The 14,100-nt window shown below is 41.7% G+C and overlaps 2 protein-coding genes across 4 annotated transcripts; one reads left to right on the forward strand and one right to left on the reverse strand.

Moving 5' to 3' along the window:
* On the reverse strand, positions 1–6,885 carry sh3bgrl2 (SH3 domain binding glutamate-rich protein like 2). Its single transcript, XM_084030697.1, has 4 exons — positions 6,631–6,885; positions 3,529–3,714; positions 2,997–3,077; positions 1–1,967 (listed from the first exon to the last, which is right to left on the reverse strand). Exons 1-4 carry the CDS (start codon positions 6,673–6,675, stop codon positions 1,953–1,955), a joined length of 327 nt encoding a protein of 108 aa, XP_083886823.1. The 5' UTR covers positions 6,676–6,885; the 3' UTR covers positions 1–1,952.
* Positions 6,886–7,484: 599 nt separating this feature from the next.
* lca5 (lebercilin LCA5) lies at positions 7,485–14,024 on the forward strand. 3 transcript variants are annotated; one of them, XM_084030308.1, is made up of 10 exons: positions 7,485–7,545; positions 8,272–8,347; positions 9,174–9,581; positions 9,939–10,180; positions 10,356–10,661; positions 10,803–10,940; positions 11,026–11,122; positions 11,245–11,381; positions 11,493–11,682; positions 11,766–14,024. In XM_084030308.1, exons 3-10 carry the CDS (start codon positions 9,188–9,190, stop codon positions 12,680–12,682), a joined length of 2,421 nt encoding a protein of 806 aa, XP_083886434.1. In that variant the 5' UTR covers positions 7,485–7,545; positions 8,272–8,347; positions 9,174–9,187; the 3' UTR covers positions 12,683–14,024. The 3 variants fall into 3 exon arrangements, with proteins under 3 accessions (XP_083886434.1, XP_083886435.1, XP_083886436.1); XM_084030309.1 differs by lacking the exon at positions 7,485–7,545 and adding an exon at positions 7,557–8,189; XM_084030310.1 differs by lacking the exon at positions 7,485–7,545 and having other exon boundaries at positions 7,558–8,347; positions 11,496–11,682.
* The last annotated feature ends 76 nt before the right edge of the window (positions 14,025–14,100 follow it).

Here is a 14,100-nt window from a genome sequence, read left to right on the forward strand (position 1 = left end):
TAATTAGTCACCGGGATGGTATATTCGATCCAATAACTATTATCTGATTAGAATCCAGCTCCTCAATCTCCCACCCGACCACCTCACCGATGTCTGGATTCTGTATTCCAGTTCATTTTTCTTCTCCGGTCGCAATCACTGCACCGGTCCAAGAGGTGGTGACGTTGATCCACTGAGTTTATTCTGACTCCGTATGACATCAGCAACACAAAAATGTGTTTACATTTCTTGTTCAGTTGCCAATTTGCTTTTTCTGCACAAAAAAACAACTCCCCACCACTTAAACAAAGAGGCTTCAGATGAATCCTCTAAAAAAGGTGCTAACAGTGTGTACCGCAGCCTGAAGCCTATTTATGCCCTGTAGTTGGACAGAAAGACACAGAAGGCAAATGAACTTCAGAAAATTGCATTTTATAGAGTAAAGTGTCACTGAGTGTAATTCATTAAAATGCTACAATGAAGCACAGAGTCACAGAGAGGCGTTTTACATTACATAACAGTACGTACATCAGTTGGTCCAACAGTCATCACGTCATTTCACAACACATGAGGATACAACTCAACAACGCCTGAATGCCGTTAGTGTCGACGGTGGCAGAGATACATGGAAATACATCGTTGTACGTGGTTTAGAGGTCCTTTCACGTGGTGGCACGGCATTTAGGGAAGACGGATTAGTGAGGGTGCATCTGTTTGTGCTTCATGTGTAAACATAAAGGAATTGGTCAACCACCCGCCCGTGATAATTTAACAAGGACGAGAAGAGAAAATGCTTAGCGTTGTGTGTTTGGGACATAGAGTGCAGATTGTAGAGACGGCACTAGTTGGCCACGATGTTTTCAACCTATGTATTCATAAAACAAACAAAAGGGTGGCACGTTGACTCAGCCATATGGAAACACAGACAGAGAGAGAAGGGGAGCTTTGAGACTTGATTATCTCAGAGCAATAATAATATCTTATCTCCCGTCCTGCCTGATAAGACGTGGGAGGAATAATCTGTGAAGTGCACTCCTATGGCTCGTGTCGATCCCTCACTGTAACCACGCTTCGTTGATAACGGCCTGGATTAGAGGATACAGCTGGCACTGTTTTTTTATGCCGTCAACAAATCCCATGAAAAGACCAAAACCAACAATGAATTGATCCTTCGTCAGAATGAAACTGTTTATTCTGAGTCGATCCCACAAACAGCGTCCTGCGGTGAATACTCATCAGAACACCACATGTATGAAACTACTTGGCCTTTAAAAAAAATTAAACTATATATTTGAATGATTTAGGTCTTCAGCCGAGAATGGGCCAGAGACTGGGGGAAAAAAGCCAAGAACGTACTGAGAGACGGACGAAGACATTGTTGGTTTTTGATCTTTTAATCAATTAGTTTGGCAGTGGAATGTTACGAGAAAGACACACTCACTCACTCACACACTCACACACACACACACACACACACACACACACACACACACACACACACACACACACACACACACACACACACACACACACACACACACACACACACACACACAGGTGACTTTTGCTGCATTTTAGATTGACCTAAAGCGAACTGGTCTACTGATCCAAAGCTGCTACATCTATAGTTTGCACAGAACGTATGCTACCGACAGTGTTTCACCGTCATAGTGTTGAAGGAAAAAAAAATACGAATACGACCATCAAGAAGTGAATCCTCTTCTTCTGTGAACAAGTCTTTCATCAGAATCAGACACTTCTCGGAAACGCAAGTATGAGTGTTGAAAGAGTGTTTAAAGGTCAGCGGAGGTCGTATGGGGTGAAATCCACGGGGTCTGATGTTTGGCAACATGCTGGCATCGTAGCCGGGGGGGGGGGGGGGGGGGGGGAGACAAGGGAGATAAGGTGAGGCCATTTTAGTCTTCATATGTTAAGATTCCCCCAGATGTCACATACCAGCTGTTTGCTCCAGGCTATGACTCAGAATCCTATTGGGGAGACAATAATAATAGAGAGATTAAACAATTATAATTTACATTCATCGTAAATTTACTAGAACACACATGCTACAAAGCCAGACATCTATGCTTAACATGAACCATGTATCCTGCTGGTTCATAACTAATCAGATCTCCTCTGACTTAGTTATCCAATCAACTGTTAGAAGAGAGACATACAAAAGGGATGTGACTGGGAGGTAAATCAAATAAACATGCCTAAGTGATGAATGATGTGATGTTTGTGGAATATGAGAGGCACTCTGCTGTGTATTGTTTCCAGACCAACTAATCACTGAGATTATCTCTGCCCAATGGTTGATGTGGGAACTATGATTATCTCAATTCTAAGAGGATCTTTGGGAGACGCAGTAAGTAAATATTAATATTTGTTAAACAGACGAGGAGACAAGGCAATCTAGAAGGAAGCAGTGTAAAAAAGAAGATGTGATGTTTTGTAATGACCTGCCATTCCAGGATGGAACTATATGATATGGTGAAAGAGGTTTATGTTGTCTTTATAATATAATAATATATTGTATTTTATATCGTATTTTTCTACCAATATACCTGCACTGTTTGTTATTCAAGGTAATGACTGTCTAGAATGAATTTTATTATAGCTCCAAGAGAAGAAATTAATCATGAAGATAATTTCATAACTGTGCATTTAAATTGCAGATAATTATTTTAATTTTGATGATGATTAAATGAAATAATTATCTGCAATTTAAATGCACAGTTATGAAATTATCTTCACATACAATATAATTATTTTATTTTCAAGATGAATGATTAATATTTCATAATTTCATTAGAAATCTTAAAGAGATTCAGTATTATGGCATATAGTTACAACCAGGCACACAAGACCAAGACATAACTACTGCGATATCTTAAGGTCAAAATTTAGTCACTTCCTGTTTGTCGTTTTTGTGTGCGTGTGTGTGTGTGTGTGTGTGTGTGTGTGTGTGTGTGTGTGTGTCTTCAAAATGCCTATACATGTTTATTTTCCCTTACTTTCACTGAGGGTTGGGCACTGAGCCCGAGGAATGCAAACACAGTGTTGTCCTCCTTTGATTGGAAGAAGTCTTCATAGTCCTGAGGGAGAAGAGGACAAATGAGCACGTTACATAATCTCTATTGAAAGAAGGCCTGCCAGATAGTTCCTCCACTTCTGCTTTTATTGTAATTCAATGTCCATGACATGGCCTAGCTGTTGGATTACCTTGGCCAGTGAGAGTGATGGCAGAGCAGAGCAGATAATCTGCCCCAGCCATGAAACTGGATTAGGACCGGATTACAGAGTGGTGTGCAAGCTCAGTGGGGGACGTGAACTGGCAAGCACTAACTGGTTGAACTCATCCGCTTGCATAGGTAGCCCAACCTTGGACTGGACACATGCGATGCATTTTGGTGAGTATGAGGGAAAACTCCTCATGGCAGGCCTACCCTTAAAGACCGGATTTGCAAGAATACTGAGAGACAGAATGCAGTCCGAGTGGTGGATTGTTCATGGTAAAAGCTGAGAGAAACCAACACGCCATCGTACCCCACAGTATTGATCCTCGTTGAAGATCTGTGGAGGCAGCGGGTTGCCTTTCTCCGGCTGCTTGTCTCTGGGGATGTTGCGATACATCCAGAGCCTCTGCTCCTCCACCATGGTGATATCCACTTCCTGGAAGCTGATCCGATTGGCCTCTAGGAAACCCACCACTGCCTGCTGATGCTTTTTTACCTGGGAGGGGTCGAGAAAAAAACAATAAAAGAAAAAACAAAAACAGTGTAGTAGAGGAGGGTATTTTATTAATGTATTTTTTTTTCCTTAAAATATTTTAATATATTCATAATGTGTATCTTATCCACATCTCGGGCAGCAGCCACGGCACACTTTTCCTCTGCCCCTTGGACCCTACAGAAGCACTTACCTGGATATCGAACCCTGGCCTCCGGGGTCAGGGAGCAGAGTTTAACCAACCACACACACACACACACACACTGAGGCCCCTTGGACTGCTCAAATAAACCTTTATTATTTAAAGCATACATGATGATGTCCTGCACACTTTCTTTCTGGGTAGTTGCGCCCCTGCTGTAGACTATGCAATGAACTTTCCCACTGATGTCTATGGGGATGGATACAACAGCTCCCAATGGTATTATCCCCCGTGCATTCTCTGCAATGTTCTGTGTGTGAGTGAAAACACACAAGGATAATTTTAGAAGACAGAAAACTCCCATGGAAGGGAAAGTCGTAAACAGAGGGGCACAGTCTTTATGTTTTGGAGTTTTATGATTAGAATGATGTTAAATTGGCTTAAATGCAAAGGGAAACATTGTTTCAATAGAATGTAGCATCTTTTTTATCACATCTAGCCTGTATCATTTCTAAAGTCCAATAGCCAAAATCAAACTATCCATATATATATATATATATATATATATATATATATATATATATATATATATATAAATATATAAGAGTGTGTGTATGTAAGCGGTAGATGGATGGGTGTGTGTGTGTGTGTGTGTGTGTGTGTCAGTCCATTGATGTAGTGAAGCCGAGGGCCACAATGGAGCCATTGTTTTACCTCAAAGACAATAAGGGATTGTTCTGACGTGTCTTCTGATTGTCTGTGCGTGGTCATAAAACAGCTTTATCTGGACTCTCAAAGACAGTAAATGAATTGCAAATTTACGGACTGCCTTTAGAGAGAGAGAAGCATGTCTGTTTGCTCTGGTCAAAGGTTAAAACTCCATATAGAACGGCTTGTCTGGGTCTTTGCACCACATAGCATGGTCTCTGATATGGAACAAATGATACGACCTTCCTCTGAGCTGAAAAGCAGGCAGCGGGAGTCTAAATAATGAAAGAGGCTCCCCCAGTGAGGGTGAGTGAGAGTGTGTGTCAGGGGGCGGACAAGTTCAGATTTTTGGTACAGATCGCACCCCTAAACGGACATCCACAGCACAGTTTATGAGCATACATGCATTGTTTGGGAGCACGTTCTGAGATGGATTAAATGGAGGTTAAGACTAATCCTGGAGTCACGGACAGAGAGGGACACAGGGAAAGAGATAAATAATAATAATAATAATACATAAAAATCAAATCACAAGCAAAGAAAAAAATCAGAAAAGAAACAAAAAAAGATACAGGACTGTTTCCTCTCGGGATGATGTCTGATTTTCTCTTATATCGTGATTCAAAAACACTCACGATAACTTGAAAGCAGTGAATTTCCATCATCAGCTGAACAATAGAGATAAATTTAGATGTTTATGTGGAAATGTATGTATCCTTAATTTATAGGGAGACTTTATGATTTCAGATTATTTGATTGTTTTTCACTAAAAAGGATGTTTAGTAAAAGAAAGTATAGTGACGCTATAATAAAATGATATGTGAGTATGTTTGTATGCCATTTTAAGAGTTTGTGCATATTTTGATGATTATCATGATCATTTTGTGAATCGCAGTTATTTATTTTAGCAGGATAAACTTGACACGAAATGTCTCATCCCACTAGAATCTATTTTTTTTTCACTGAGGGTGTGTGTGTGAGTGTGGGGGGGGGGGGGGGGGGATAACCTAATTTTGCACTTTCATTCTGTGCTGATGATTTCCGCCTCACTAATCCGCTGTTGTTACACTGCGAACTGCTCATTTTATGAGGACACTGTATGTTTTGATCATTACTTTCACATCGAGCCCATTCTTGTGTTGCACATATATCTGTTTTTCACATTTCATCTCACTCCACACCACCATCTCACTCTCTCTCTCCCTCTCTCTACACATATCAATGTCACTTTAAATCGGCCACGGGATCCAGTCTCACCTTCTCTCTTTATTCAATCACATGTAACTCAATTCACAAGCATTCACAGTAAATTACATTCACATGAGCTCAACACTGACTGACCCAAATGGTGGACTTCTTCACGCTTGCACGACTTTGCTCCGTGTGTGTGTGTGTGTGTGTGTGTGTGTCAGAGAGAGATAGAGATAGTCTGTTGTTTTGAATGTATGTGTCATAGAGTTAAAAATAACTTTTTGTGTAAACACTCGCACATATTGCTCTCCCATTCTAGAGATGAAGCATGATAAAATAAATATATTACTCATTTCCCCCATGACCTAAGACTTGAAGCACCCACAGAGGAGTGTTGTTTGATGATTTTCTACTGGCACTGCATTTCAGACAGCTGGGCCTTCTCAACATGTGTCTGTTTTTTTCCCCCCAGGAAACAATCCAGCATGAGGGATGCTATCATGGTTGTTTTCATTATATCTAGTGTTTTTCATCATGCATTGCTACGTAAAGGAATTCAAAAGTGAGAAAAAAAGGTGTAAGTCCAATTGAATATACGATAATTAAAGAAATCTCACATCCGAGAAGAATACAACAGGCTGAAATTGACAAATCCACCCTGGCATTCAAAGATGTGCGTCTTAGAGAATAACCCGCCTTGCTGTTTGAACGATGCTGATTGCTTTTACTGCTTGTAAACAGTGTGAAGTCGCGCTCACAGTCTGGTACACACAGTGGCAATAAACGAGCAGAAAGATTCCCACGTGTGTGCGTGTGACATGCCTGCATACGTTACACAACTACACAAACAAGCTTGAAATCACATACAAAACACTCACCGCGACCGAGCCGCTTGAGGAGGCGATGTAAACCTTGACGACCATATTAATCCCAAATTACTGTCAGACAGTCGATAAACAACCTGTTTGGAGGCAGCGAGGAGGAGCGTTTATTGCCGCAAATATCAAGTTCAGCCGCCGGCGGTGTTTCAGGAGAGCGAAGACGCGCGTCTCCAGTCTTTAAACTGAGTCATGATAATAAAACACTGTGTGCTGCTGCTGCTGCTGCTGCTGGCCGTGACGCTCAACCAGTCTCACTGCACAGATACACACAGACATCATGCGAAACACTGGACTTCCGGTCATAGTTTTCAAAATAAAACATACAGCAATAGCATAGAACAACAATTATAGTGCGCAATATTGTAAAATCCACCCATACTTTGAGAATATTAAATCATTATGATTTGACCAAAATAAGGGGTCAGATTCACATTGTTTAAAGTATGCATGTGCGTTTAAGTGATATACCCAATTTAGTTTCTCCATATTTTTTTCTCAAATGGTGCCAATTAAAGAACTGACAGACTGTGTATGTATATGCACAGATACATTTCAACATGTATTGCACATGCAGCATGAAAACATAATAACAGCAGCTGTGAATATTGCAAGTTTTGACACTATACTGGTATGTTACATAAGGTCAGGTAGCAGGTCATGGGGTCATGACATAAATCTCAAACGCCAAGCAAATAAAGTGACACACTTTGTATGCAAATATACAATATACTTTATGGCATAAGCACTATGTGGTGCCAGATAAAATGAACATACAGTTACTACAATCACAACATGAACCACAGCGCCACTCTGGTGTTAATGCGGTACTGCATGGGGTGCTGTGGTTGCCATGGTACGGCATCAGCGGTAGGGCAGGAGCAAACCTCAAGGCGTGCAGTGGACCAAAGAAATGTATCTGGAAGCTTCTGGTTGTCGGGATTACTTCTTCCTGCTGTTTTGCTGTAGACTATTACAGGACGGTACATGTTAAAAAAAAAAACGGTAGCGATGACTGTTTCTAAAAAGGACGAACGTATATGCCTTCGTATGTTTGACGGTAAAGTTAGCTAAGTTAGCTTAAGTTCATGCTAGTAGTTGAATCGCTACGTAGCTAACGTTAGCCGATCGAGTCGAACCAGGAAGACGTTAATTACAGAGTTAAACGTAAACCAGACGAAGCCGGGAAGCTTTGAAAGAGTAAAGGTGAAAAACGGACAGGTTGGTGCTAGCAGTTACCACCTGTTGGTGTCCGTTTTTTTGTTTGCTATGATAGCATAATAAGCTATCAACAACAAGGCAGTCACCGTTAGCTAGCTTTCCACAACCCCTTATGGGGCCATCGCTCAGCTAATGTCTTATTAACGTATATTTTATAATGTTGCATATGTTAAGAGCCCACTGAGATGTGTGTTTGGCTTCGGGTAATTCACTAGACCCATTGTAGCTCTTAACGTGAACGTTTCCTCTCACAACAATCCACCTGTCAACAGCAGACGGCATACTTTAATCCAATCTGTCCGTGTCACTGAAGGGGGGAAGCTAGTAATACCACAAGAGTAAGCCCTTGATAGCACGCTTCTGTTTGTATATGTGTGTTTTTACTTGAGAGCTTGTGTCCTTAACTAGTGTCGTTATCAGAGAGACAGCCAGCCATAAGCACGATGAAACAGAAGACGTGAATGATGATGTCAACAGAAATGATGGCGATGACGTGGTGAGTGTCAGATTCTCTGACGTTGATACTACTCTACAGCCAGGCATAGTCGATGGTAATGCTACTTCATATAATTCAAGTAATTAAGCAATTTATGGTGATGCTGCTGTGTGTACTGTTGTTGCCATAGATACATGCCCATCAAGTCAATCTATTATTGCCAGGGCTGATGAAAGGGCGAAATGACTGCATAACCTTTATATTACATTATTACAAATATTATTACATTATTACAAACATTTAAGAGTCTACTAGCTACGAGTCCTAGATTCTGTGTTTATTATTCAGACTACTTATTTTTGTTGATGTTTCAAATAGAGCAAATGTGTGGAAATGTTTGACATTTGATTTGTGTAAAAGGTATAAATACCTACCCTTTAGCAGGCTGGCAACATAAGAGACTAGTAAATGTTTTGGCAGTCGGGAAAAAAACGTCTGTTTAATATGTCACCAGGGCAGATGGGGGCAGGCTTGCGTTTTGTATGTAGCAGCAGTGGTGTGGAGTAGTGATATCATGCAGCCTCATGGAAAATTCCACCTCATGAGTGTTGTCGCTTAGTGACCGAGACACACAATACGGAAATCCTGAGAGAAACCAGTTGGCCTCGCTTCTTATTACCGTTTTGGATGAAATGTGAGGATTTTTCCCTGAAGCAGTACAAATTATGTGGTCAGTTAACCAGGGGACTTTTACTGTAAATTTGTTAAAGTTGCTGTTAAATACGTCCTGTACAAGTAAGCCTATGTTATTGTTACATTGTAACTCAGAAAAAAATAATGTAATTCAAAGTTTCTTTCCAACTTTTTGTGTTTACATTTAACGCAGCGACAAGTGACATCATGGAATCTGAAAAGACAACTGATCCGTATGAAGACAACCGGGATGATGATCAGAGCCGCCAGTCACTCCGCAGTACAAAGATTGATTCCCAAACATCATCCGTCCAAAAGCGCAAAAAGAACATCCGGGACATAGTCCAGGATGAGGGTGAAAAAGACGGCGGTGTCGAGAATAGATCTAAAACCCAAATCAGGCGTTCGGATCCAGATCGGGACCGGGTCTCAGATGGAGAGGGACGGAGAAGTAGTGAGTCGTATTACTCTGAGGACTATGAGAATGAATCTCCTTCAGAACGCTCAATCTCACCATACTCCCAGTCCCGGACTCCATCACCTACACCTCCAAGAGGCGTGCGGGCGAAGAGGATTTCTAACAGCCCCCTCCACAAGACAGGTATATTAAGCAAGGGAATTAGAAGGATAGATGGATGCATGAATGAAACGTAACCCTCACTGGTTAAATTTGATTTAGTGTCCAGGTGATGGCAGTGTAAGGCTGATTTCACCAATGGTGATTTCTATTGAGACATGAAAATATGTATGAGCAGTTTTTTTCACCCTTAACATTGACTGACAATCAATTGTTCTTAATGAAGTTGCTTTTGAATATTGTAAACATTTGTAAAAGTTCTTAACAACACACACTATGATTTTGATTAGTCTTTAGCCTCAAACTTAGGATGTGCAGTTGTCCATTTGTTTCAGTAGTGGCCTGTAAAGGTTTACTGTCATTACCTTCTCTACCTTGCAGGTGGTGTGGGGAGCTGGGGTGCGTCCCGTCCGCAGCGCCCCGGTGGCCAGCCCTTGACCCAGCAGCATCGCAGGGGAGTGCGTTCACAAAGCAAGGAGTCCACTCCCCCTAAAGCCCTGGACCTGGTGACAAAAAGGATGCTTTCAGCCCGCTTGCTGAAGATCAATGAACTGCATAACTCACTTGCTGAGCTGCAACAGCGCACTGATGAGCTGCAGAAGGAAAACCGAGTTCTCAGACAGGTAAACCTATGCCTCTAGTTATGTATGGGTTAAATATATGACACCATATACCAGATACACACACACACTCATCTTTGCAAGAAAATCAATCACATAATCTCTTACCGTTAAAATTCTTTGTATCAACTTGAACACCTGCGCCATCCTCAAACTGAATTTCTCTTCCATGCTGCAGCTTCAGGTTCGTCAGGAGAAAGCCCTGCATCGCTACGATGACACAGAAAGCGAGATTTCACAGCTACTGTCGCGCCACAACAACGAGACCCACGTGCTGCGTGAGCGACTCAGGCGTACGCAGGAGCGGGAACGGGCAGCTGAACGCCGGATGAAGGACAGCGAGGAGCAGCTGCAACGGAGCCAGTCCACCATCGCGAGGCTGAAGAAGCTGGTCGACCAGCGAGAGTTAGGAGCCAGAGACGAGCTAAGCCGCAGGCTGGAGGAAGAGAAGACACGAGCCCAAGAGACAGAATGCAAGATTAAGGTACATTTATGTATTTACAGACATTGGAGACCCTCTGAATTGTATCTCAGGAGTTGCCTAAATATATCCGGTGTTCATCACCAGACTTGAGATTTTTTCCATGTGGATGGAAAGTATCTGTTTGTGTGTGTGTTTTTGAAGGAGCTTGAGCGTAGCATGGAGCTGAGCAGCAGCAGTTACCAGAGGCAGCTAGCTGCAGAGAGGAAGAAGACAATCAGTGCGCAGGAAGAGATCAGGATTCTTCAGGAGGAGCTGGGACGACTGACCAATAAACTCAAGGTCCATATACAGAAAAATATACTCAAGATGATGATATTATGATTGGTTATTAAAAAAAAAGCTTTGTTCTATTATTTTCTCACAGGAGAAGGAGAGAGAACTAGATGCCAAGAACATTTATGCCAACCGCATGATGAAACCCGCACTGAGAAAAGATGTTGACAGTGGCGCAAAGCGGAAAGGTAAGGCTTTTGAAAACGGATGATTTTGAATATAAGTCATGAAACTAGAGCTCTGTATGAACGTATCATGGTTTGGAATGAGTAGACTCTTAATATATAATCTGCTTTTGTTTCACACACAGTCCCCAGCAGAAGCAGCACCAAGGCAGTGCAGACCAAAGACAGGGCGTCGAGTCTGGATTTCCCCACACCTCCCCCTGCCATCAGTGATGCCCATGTGGACAGCGAACAGGCACCTGACGAATACCTATCACTCAAGGTAAATTCACTCCACTTCTCTTCACACCAACGCCCCCACGTCTTCCTCTGTCGCGGTTATTTCACTGTCATTCGCCTCTTATGACTCATTCTCTCAATCCATTAACGTCAGCAGGAGCCTGACCGAGGGGACAGACAGGCAGAGTCAGAATACAGACTTCAGAAATGGCAACAGCAGAAAATGAGAGACAGAGAAGCAGAAGGAGACAAGGAGAAGGAGTTGGTGAAGGAGAAAGAGGAGAAGCGGCAACTCAACCGGGAGCTAAATGTGCTTGAGGAGAAGGCAAAGACACACGGAGATGGTAAGATGAGCAAATCATGTGCATGTGTTTAAGTGCATATATATAATGTATATTATAATTGTATAATTGTCTTATGTCCACAGGCTGGGAGACCAAAAAAGATGAAGACGACAGAAAGAAGAAACGCTCCCCATTAAACCAGGAGGAAGAGTACAACAGGAAGCCTGGCCATGTTCAGGAAGAGGTGGAGAGGTGGAACCAGGGCACTCTGGCCAATCAGGAAGCATCTGAAGAAGCCCGTCGCAAAAAAGAACAGCTGCTGGCTAAGATGCGTGAAATAGACCGTCAGATCAACGGAGCCCAGGACCCCATGTTTGCTAAATCCGATCCTTCCGAGTCCAATAAGGCTAACAGTAACCATTCTTCTCCTCGTCTTCCTGAGCAGAGGAACTATAACGCCTCGATTTTTAACCTCACTGAGTCAGAGTCGGACAGTTTGCGTGCTGAGGCTGGAAGCAGGGAAGCTGGGAGGAGAAGAACAGGTGTGGAGGGTGGAGCTGCTGCGACGGGAATGGGGAGGAGAGCGCCACGGACCCAGATCTCCGAGGACGACCTGGCATTCGGAAGCTACGCCCCTTCTTTCGGACACTCAGCTTCCCGAGGTTCTTCCGGCTTCCCCCCGCCTCCGCCCAAAGAAGACCGGGAATCCGCATTAGAAGCAATAGGTGTTTTTAGCCTCAGAGGCGCCGAGACGGAGAAAGAAAAGGAGCCGGAAAGAGGAGGGGGAAAGGAGAAGAAGTCTAGCCTCATGCAGCAGCTATTTGGCGCCCTGGCACCACATGCAGGTGACGGTTTAAGCACCTCCAATAAAATGCAGGTCCTCAACAGTCCTACAACCACCAATGGAGTGCGTTCAAGAAGGGAAGGACTGTTCAGCTTCAACTCGGGTTCTTCCACTCCTCCAGCATCCTCCATCAACACCCTACACGTCACAGATAGCAGGCCTGCCATCCGTGCCATCGCCTCCTTTGACGATGACATAGAGGAACTCACTTTGTAAACATTAATTTAGAGCAACTTACTTCATGAGATGAGATCTGAGGGTTTGAGGGAGTCAGCAGGCCATCACTGATATATATATATATATAATGAAAACAATCTATGAATTCAAGTGCGAACGCTATTTATTTCCCAATAAAAATATCTATATTTTCAACAGAACCAAACATATAAGTGAAAAAAGTTTAAAATACTATATAAATGCAAACTAATTTAACTTGTTTTACAATTTTTTTAATGTTTTGTGTAGAAAATGTGTAATTTAAAGTGATCTTTGAGCATTTAAGTACATGTGCATGGACACATGGATGACAAAAACAGTTATAGTGTCGCTGAAATTCGTAATACTGGATGTTTGATCCTTTGATTTCTAAGGTGGCTTTTACTGGTGTCACTCATTAAGTTTGAAGAGATTTCTCAGTTTGCGTTCTAGTTTTTTTCTGGTAGAACATGACTGATAGTTTATCTGACCAAAAGAATGCAAAGCCACAACACAGCTAGTCAATAAACAAACACAAACTCAACGCAAGCAATACAGTCACAACGAAGCGGACTTTGGCGGCAAATCACGTTTCTTTGCGTTTCACATATTAGCGCTTAACCATATTTTGTAGTAATTATAGTTTTGGGTTGCTCTTATTGTTTGTTTGAGATTATACACTTTTTATGTGTAGCTTTAAATTTGAGTGTTTCTGCACAGTCAATTTTTAAGTCCTACCGGTACCACTAAGCAATAATAATAATGATGTTAAGACTGCTAACTGAACTATATCAAACTGGTTATTTATCCAACTTCATGAAAGTCATAATTTCCTGGAGGTTTTATAACTACCAATATTGTCCCAATATAAGGAAAATGTCATTGGCCCGATAGAAACATGCTGATTTCCTATTATCAAACGATAGTAAATAATTAATGTAAGGTGATTGGACGTTTGTGTAGTGAAAGTAAATGAATGTATTGAATGTTGTGTTTTTAAGAACAAAAAAATGTAAATATAAATATTTTCCCAGGGCCCTTGTCCCCTGCACTGATGTGTCCGATGTGATGGCAGCACTACACCTGCAGACAATCAGCACTAACTACAGTGTCTTTAGTAGAAGCTACAAACTATATGGACCTGAATAGACAACATGTTTTATTTTTATCTGTATTTATTCTTTAAACGTTCTTAAAGCTTACATTTCAATTTCAGTAATTGATACTTAAACAAACAAAAAAAAGCTCGCTTTTTGACACATTTTATTTATTCTGTCAGCATTTATTATACGAACTTCCGTAAAGGATGTGATCACTTTGTGTTATGTCTAATTTTTTTTCACATTTTGTATTTTGTCCAATTGCATTGTCACAGAAAGTGTATTTTTTTTGTCAAATTTAAAATAAATAAAAAAAAACGATGTTGCCTAGTTATCGGA

Source organism: Eutrigla gurnardus, assembly GCF_963514095.1.
Source record: "Eutrigla gurnardus genome assembly, chromosome: 16".
Classification (NCBI taxonomy): Eukaryota; Metazoa; Chordata; class Actinopteri; order Perciformes; family Triglidae; genus Eutrigla; species Eutrigla gurnardus.

What these genes read in the sequence shown, in the direction of transcription:
- sh3bgrl2 (XM_084030697.1), bottom strand. Translation starts at nt 6,675, where the DNA reads ATGGTCGTCAAGGTTTACATCGCCTCCTCAAGCGGCTCGGTCGCG. An exon ending in CCTCAAGCGGCTCGGTCGCG is followed by an intron (nt 3,715 to 6,630) that starts GTGAGTGTTTTG and finishes GACCCCTCCCAG; the next exon opens with GTAAAAAAGCATCAGCAGGC. An exon ending in ACGAGGATCAATACTGTGGG is followed by an intron (nt 3,078 to 3,528) that starts GTACGATGGCGT and finishes CTTCTCCCTCAG; the next exon opens with GACTATGAAGACTTCTTCCA.
- lca5 (XM_084030308.1), top strand. Translation starts at nt 9,188, where the DNA reads ATGGAATCTGAAAAGACAACTGATCCGTATGAAGACAACCGGGATGAT. An exon ending in AAAACCGAGTTCTCAGACAG is followed by an intron (nt 10,181 to 10,355) that starts GTAAACCTATGC and finishes TCCATGCTGCAG; the next exon opens with CTTCAGGTTCGTCAGGAGAA. An exon ending in AGACAGAATGCAAGATTAAG is followed by an intron (nt 10,662 to 10,802) that starts GTACATTTATGT and finishes GTGTTTTTGAAG; the next exon opens with GAGCTTGAGCGTAGCATGGA.